The sequence below is a fragment of the Diabrotica undecimpunctata genome, chromosome 4 (genome assembly GCF_040954645.1).
Source record: "Diabrotica undecimpunctata isolate CICGRU chromosome 4, icDiaUnde3, whole genome shotgun sequence".
NCBI classification, from domain to species: Eukaryota; Metazoa; Arthropoda; class Insecta; order Coleoptera; family Chrysomelidae; genus Diabrotica; species Diabrotica undecimpunctata.
This window is the reverse complement of record NC_092806.1, coordinates 101,125,731-101,133,507: the sequence shown is the minus strand read 5'-3', so window position 1 is coordinate 101,133,507 and position 7,777 is coordinate 101,125,731. Positions and strand designations below refer to the sequence as shown.

At 33.3% G+C, this 7,777-nt stretch overlaps 1 protein-coding gene across 1 annotated transcript; it reads right to left on the bottom strand.

The window, feature by feature from the left end:
• Positions 1-5,500: 5,500 nt before the first annotated feature.
• On the bottom strand, positions 5,501-6,256 carry LOC140438848 (uncharacterized). The gene has a single exon (XM_072528491.1). The coding sequence runs from the start codon at positions 6,254-6,256 to the stop codon at positions 5,501-5,503; it is 756 nt and encodes a 251-aa protein (XP_072384592.1).
• Positions 6,257-7,777: the final 1,521 nt, after the last annotated feature.

Here is a 7,777-nt window from a genome sequence, read left to right as displayed (position 1 = left end):
AGATTCGTTTGGATCGGATTTTTTGGCTGTCTTCCAGTATTTATTTATGATATCTTCTGCATGTTTTACACATTTCTTCCATTTTTCTGGTGTAACCTTAAATTTAACCACAGTTATTATCCAATTATTATCTACGAACTTTAATACGCTTGAATTACCTGGTCTAATGCCTTTTTCCAAATACTTAATACAGTACTTTCATTCACAGTACTGGCAGTACTTATTTTTGCATCATAATATCTTTTAGAATCTGACCAAACATTTTCAATTGAGTTAAACTGGCAATAATATGAAGGCAATCTCAATATTCTATGACCTTGTTGAAATGCCAGTACATCTAATCTGGAGAATAAAACCAATATCATCCCATTTATTAAATATCTCTGAATACATACTTTAAAACTTTATCTGGTAAATGTTTTTTTACCATCTCCAATAATTCAAGTTTCATCATGACTGTTGAAAAACGTATATATCTTTCTTTTAACTATTCTACTAAAAAGTGTTTAGTTTAACTTAAATTTGGTATTTTTCCATTATACTGCAGTGGTAAGGTGCATTGTCCATAATTATTAACGACGGTTCCTATAAATTTGGCAAAAGTTGATATTCAAACCATTTTTCAAAATTTTCTGCATTCATCAAATCATGATAATCTCCAGTTTTGTTTTCTATTTCTACGTTTGAAAATTAGACTGCAATTATTAATGAATCCATTTTTACAATCCGCATGGAGTACAATATAATATCGTACACCTTCTCCGGTCCTCTTCTAACAGCATTAATGTTTTGCCATCTTGCCAACTCTTGCGGAATCCTCCCTTGCTATATATCTAGGTCTCATCCAAGAAACCTGGTTGTAACGGTTGTAACGGGTATAAATCATGTCGATTTTTTTGTATTCTTTTAAAAATTGTGAAATTGTAAATTGTGAATTGTAAAAATGTGATTGTTCTATTAAATATTTTTGATTTGATATATTGCAGTTTAACCATCTGAATTTCATATCTTTTAAAACCCTACTCAGTGAACTAGTAGAAATGGTAATTTCATCTATGTCCTTTAGTTTTTCTTGAACATTAAACAACAAGAAAAACGAACATATGAACAAAAAAAAATGTAAAGACGCTAGTGATATTTCAGTAGGTTATGGCAAACTATATTTTAATACAAACCTTCACTAAACATTTGAGTTCTAATAACACGTTCATATTTATTGGTCGATGAAAGTCCTAGATTACTACATACTAAAGTACTCATTGCCACATAATAGTTTTTGCCACATTGCCACATCTGTTTGAATGCCTTTATTTGCCAATCGTCTTACTGTTGGTAACGAAGCTCCTAACGCATCGGCAACACGCTAAAATGTATAGTATTTAAAATACTATTAATATTTTTTAGAATAATTTAAAACTTACTTCATGAACGGCAGAAACTGGTAATAAAGTTGTCCCAGCCTCTTTTTCTAATTGAAAATAATTTAATTAATTTAATATTAGTCTTTGTTCTTTCTCGGTATATCTCGGCATATTTAAAATATTTTTATGACAATAAATACAAAATTAAATTTTCACTGTAAAATATCTGATAATACTAACCTGGAATGACAATTATCATTTTATCAGTTGACATTGTGAAAGTACTATCACGATCGAGACCATCTGCGTCAAATTATATTTATGCGCATCATTGATTGGATACCTATTTAGCGTATTCTAAACTCCAACCAATTTTACATTCGTAGAGAGAATTAATGCGTTAGAGAGAATTCGATCAACTATGATGCCTGAAAGAAGGGTTTGGGACGAACAATATATGAACTATATAGAAGTGAATAGTGATTATAAAAAAAATACTACTGAATTAGGTACCAAAATTTACATGGTAAATTTTGGTACCTAAATATTGTAAAAAAGATTTAAGAGTCCTCTTTGTCTTTATATACGTTGTGTCCGTACATACTTTGTATATATTTTGGTTGATGTCTTCAGGATTGAAATGAAATAATGAATGTACTTGTAATTTGTAAATTACATCGTATATTTCTGATATGAATAATGCAGTACAATGAATGTAGGTTAACTCCCCACCGCAGAACAAATGACAGCATATCATGTCCTTTTATGACAGTTGGTGTGTTCCGTAGGTGTAGGTCGGAACAGCAGTTTGTAATATTATAGAAGATATAACACTCTTCCCCCCCTAAAATGTAATACTATGATACCATTATAAATCTAACCTTTTTGGTGCTACTATAGTTCTTTTGGAACGGCGCAAAGAAACATCTGAGCAAGGCGAGGAAATGATACTTGAATCACCTTGACTATGTGAAGATAATCTATTGGCATCCATTCGTTCTGATTGTACCTCAGGTATATTGGTATTATCACCATTTGGAGTTGACTCACAAGCAGCTGTTTGTTTCTCGATATATTCATTTATAACTGTGGGCACATAAGGCATAACATTATTTTCAGACTGTAATGGTGTATTTTCCCCTATACCTCTTAACTGGTCAATGTGTCGTTTCCAATACTGGCCATCATCTAATTTGATTATATAGTTCAGCTTTCCCAGTTTTTCTACTACCCGTCCAAATCTCCATTTGTTTGTATGTATGTAATCTCTAGCTTCCACTCTTCCCCCCTCATTTAAAACCCTGTAACTATCATCTTGAGCTTTGTCAAAAACAACTTTTGGTTTAACAGTATCTAACCTTGACCGTATCACTCTACCAAATATAAGGGTTGAAGGACTTAAACCTGTAGTAGTATTAGGTGTAATTCTATATTGAAATAGAAATTTATTTAACTTTAGCTCTTTATCACCTGTACTAAAATTCAGGTTACGCAGAGATTGCTTGACAATTTGTACATATCTCTCTGCTAAACCGTTTGTAGCAGAATGATATGGTGCACATAATTGATGTAAAACACCATTTTCACTCAAAAATCTTTTGAATTCATATGAAACAAAAGTTTGGGCGTTATTTGATACTAAGTAAAATGGAATCCAGAAAGTTGTGAAGATCTTCCTTAGCACATTTATTGCAGTTTTACTAGTCATTTCATTTACTATATGTACTTCAGGCCACATAGTATATGCATCCACAAGTATTAAAAAATATTTATTCATAAAAGGTCCTGCAAAATCTATATGGACACGTTCAAATGGTGCTGTAGGTGTCTGCCATGGGTGGACTAGTGCTTTACTAGGGTTATTTTTGTGTTCATTGCAAACAGAACAGTTTTTGCACAATATTTCAATGTCTTTAGTAATATCTGGCCACCAACAGTGGCTTCGTGCAAGAGATTTCATCTTCACTACCCCAAAATGAGCAGTATGTAGTTCCTGTAATATTCTGTTTCGAAGGCTCCCTGGTATTATAACACAGTCGTTCCGTAAGATGTAACCACTCTGTACGGTAAATTCTATTTGGGGTATATAAAATTGTTGTGAAGGTTCAATCTTTATGCCTCGTTTTAGTCCTTGTAGTAAGTTACGTAAATGTTTATCAGTTTGTGTTGCTTTTGCCATTTCTTCTACTGTAACGGGTAGGGTTTCAATTTGCATAATTTCGAATTTATGCGCAACATCATAAATTGCATTTGAAATATTGGCTGCTGGTAGTCTAGATAAAGAATCTGCATTTAAATGTGCTTTAGTATTTTTGTATTTTATCTTGTATTGAAAACTTTGCAAAAATAATGCATAATGTTGCATTCTTGTAGTTGTAAGTGTAGGCAAACTTTTTGAAGGTGACAAGATTTGTATTAGTGGTTGATTATCAACCAGTAATGTAAAAGGTCTGCCAAATAGATAATAGTAGAATTTTTTTACTCCATAAATTATACCATAAGCCTCTTTGTCAATTTGCGCATATTTTTGTTGTACCTCACTCAGCATCTGGGACGCAAATTGAATAGGGCGCTCGGTTCCATCAGGGTAGATGTGGGAAAGTACTGCCCCCACAGCATATGGACTACCATCTGTAGCTAATACTAGAGGTGAAGTTGGGTCAAAATGAGCAAGAACCCTTTCTGAGAGAATCTCTTCTTTTGCCCTCTCAAATGCTTTTTGGCAGTCCCTACTCCACCTAAATGTTACACCATCTTTAAGGAGATTATATATTGGATGTAATATGTTACTTATATTTCTTAAAAACCGTCCATAATAGTTTAACAGACCAACAAAAGCTCTAACTTCCTTTTTATTTGTAGGTGCTCTTGCATTTGCTATTGCATCCACTTTCTCTTTCGTTTTATGTATACCGGTTTTATCGATCTCATAGCCACAGTACTCGATTGAATTAGTTAAAAATTAACATTTTTCAAAATTTACCCGTACATTATGTTCGTGTAGTCTGCTCAGGACTAGTTCCAACCTCTGAAGGTGTGTAATGTCATCTGGTCCCGTAATCTTGATATCATCCAGGAATACCGATACCCCCTGTATATCTTTACGTAAGTTTTCAATCTCCCTTTGCCAAATTTCTGGGGCGCTGGCTAATTTATACATTAATCGTGTACTTTGGAAAAGTCCTTTTGGAGTACTCAGTGTCAAATATTTTTGATCCTCTTCTCTTACTTTCATTTGCAAATAAGCCTGTTTCAGATCAATTTTTGTGAATTTTTCACCTCCCGCCATGGAAGAAAATAACTCCTCAATTGTGGGCAATGGATACTCATCGACTACTATGTATTGGTTTAATGTACTCTTAAAATCCCCACATATCCTAACAGATCCATTTGCTTTAATCACTGGTACAATTGGTGTTGCAAACTCAGAGCTATTTACTTTTTTAAATACACCTTCATTTTGTAAATGTTGTATCTCTTTTTCTACTTCTGGTAGTAATGCATGTGGTACCTTCCTTGCTTTAATAAAAAATGGTTGAATATTGGATTTTACCTGAAGTTTTGCCTGTAGGCCCACAATCTTTCCTATATCTTTTTTGAAAATTCTACTATATTTTTTAAATAAACTATGTAATTTTGATTGCACATTTACATCTACACTAAAGATTTCATTTTGAAAATTCTACTGCAATTGCCTAATCCACTCCCTGCCTAGCAGTGGATGTTTATTTGACTCTACTACATAAATGTTTAAGTTTTTAATTACTTTCCTGTACTTGACCTGTACCCCCGCCATGCCTAAAATATTTAGTGGCTGACCTCCATAAGAAACTAATCTTAAATTTGTATTGTATAGCTGCAAATTTGGAAAATAATATTGGTAATCTGTATTATTTATTAATGTAACTGCTGCTCCTGAGTCAACTTCAAAATTTAAATTAACATTATTTACCTGTAATTCTATGATAAATTTTTCTCTGTATTGGGACTGTTCGCTTGAAATATATAAAACTTCATCCAATTGACCTTCATCTACCTCATTTACCTGACTAGTATCGTTCCTCCTCATGCATACCTTGCTCAAATGTCCCTTCCTCTTACATCTATTGCATTGTAACTCTTTTTCATTTACGATTTATTTATATATTTAGGCATTTATTTGCTAAGTGTTGCTCAGACCCGCACCTAAAACAGTTTAAGACTTTATTTACATGATTTCCACTATTTGACACATTTCTTGATGTTGTATTAGCTGATTTTTCAGTCTTCTTTTCCACACTAACTTTATTCACCATCCCTGCATGTGATTTATGTAACTGGGCAGCATCTCTTGCTGATGTTTCCATACTCAAGGCTACTTCAATGGCCCTTTCGATGGTTAGATATTTTATCTCCAGCAATCTACTGTGTATACGTTCATTACATAGGCCAAATACAAATTGATTTCGTAAGGCTTTCTTTTGGTACTCACTAAAGTTGCAAGTAATTGCCAATCTTTGTAGGACTGTTAGGTAATCTTTTACACTTTCCCCTTCAATTTGTTTTCTCTGTATGAAACGAAAAATTTCTGCTATTTCTAGGGGCTCTGGATTGTAATGCTCTTTCATAATATTCACTACTTCATCATATGATTTCGCATCTGGTATTTGAGGAGATAACTTATCACATAATATATCGTACGCTTCTGGTCCCATATAATGTAATAAAAAAGCTGATTGCTTACCCTCTGGGATGCCGAATACTTTAAACGCACTTTCCAACCTCATCAGCCATCTATCGAATTTCTTTGATACGTCGTACGATTCTATGGAAAATACGGTCTGTACTGTATGATGGACCGTCTCAGCTAGTCCGCCTTGGTTTGGCGTAATCGGCATGTCTACAGTATTTGGCATTTTCCAGGTTGTTTTGCACAATTTTTAAAAAATATAAACGTAATTCGCTCCGTCCTCGTCGCCAACTGTTTTGTCCGTACACACTTTGTATATATTTTGGTTGATGTCTTCAGGATTGAAATGAAATAATGAATGTACTTGTAATTTGTAAATTACATCGTATATTTCTGATATGAATAATTCAGTACAATGAATGTAGGTTAACTCCCTACCGCAGAACAAATGACAGCATATCATGTCCTTTTATGACAGTTGGTGTGTTCCGTAGGTGTAGGTCGGAACAGCAGTTTGTAATATTATAGAAGATATAACAATATATATACCATACAAGACGAACAATAGTCAGACACTTGTATATACGGTTGCCTTTCAACGATATACCTATTTTATTTTTTGCTTTTCTGTTTTTTTTTTCTATTTGGTTTAAACGTTTTAACGTTTGGGATTTCTTTCCTCAGGTAGCTGTAGCTTCCTCCGTGGTTATTGTTAGTCATTGCCTTAGAAACTCTAATGCCACAAATCGGTTGCATTGCTCCTGTAGTGATCCTTTTCCAAGTTAACTGCTCCTTTTCTAACTGAGCTGCATCGTACTGAAGACGACCAATAGTTAGAAATACGTAAATACGGTTGCCTTCCATCAATATACCTATTTTGTTTTCTGTTTTTCTGGTTTACTGGAGACATGCCGTTATATTTTGTTTTTATTATTCACTCGCATTAATTTTTTCTAGTTGTTTTAAACGTTTTAACGTTTGTTTGTGATTTCATTTATGTAAGAATCGCCATAGTGGCTTAACACTTTTTCCTTGTTCGTTTTAGGTGAACATGTAACTCTCCATACCCTGAGAGAGAAAATAGAGAAAGTGGATGAGATTCAGATTTCTATTGCTGCACTTCATAGAGTTTTAAAAGAATTAAAATTCTAATAGGTACATTGCAGTATTTCTTACAGAAAATATTTATTGCAACAAACACATATGACCTTAAAAAGACTCCAGTTTTTCAAAACCCTGTGTGTAGACTAAAATCCATTTTTATTCCCTAAAACCATTTTCTTGTGTGAGACCTGGATATTCAATAAAAAAGAATTCCGCAAAAGTTGGCAAAGTGGTAGTATTAGTGCAGTCAGAGAAAAGAATAAAAAAAGTATACGATACATTGTTCTTCATGCAGGTTCCGAAAATGGATTTATTGATAACTGTAAATTTATTTTCAAAACTGGAAGTAAATTTGGTCACTACCATGATTCAATAAATTCTCGTTGTTTTAAAAAATGCTTGGAGCATCAGCATTTACCAAATTTAGAAGAAGCATCATTAATTTTAGAGGTAGTGAATTTTGACAAGAGCTGTGAGTCATGCCGATGCAGTACACAAGTTTACCTGTTATTTATAAGGTTATAGCTCTTGTCAGAATTCATTACCTATAATGAGCAATGTAATGTTATTTAAAAAAATCCCAAATGTACGTTGGGCAAAACACTTTTTAAGAGAATGATTGACAAATTGACATACTAATTGT

What these genes read in the sequence shown, in the direction of transcription:
- LOC140438848 (XM_072528491.1), bottom strand. Translation starts at nt 6,256, where the DNA reads ATGCCAAATACTGTAGACATGCCGATTACGCCAAACCAAGGCGGACTA.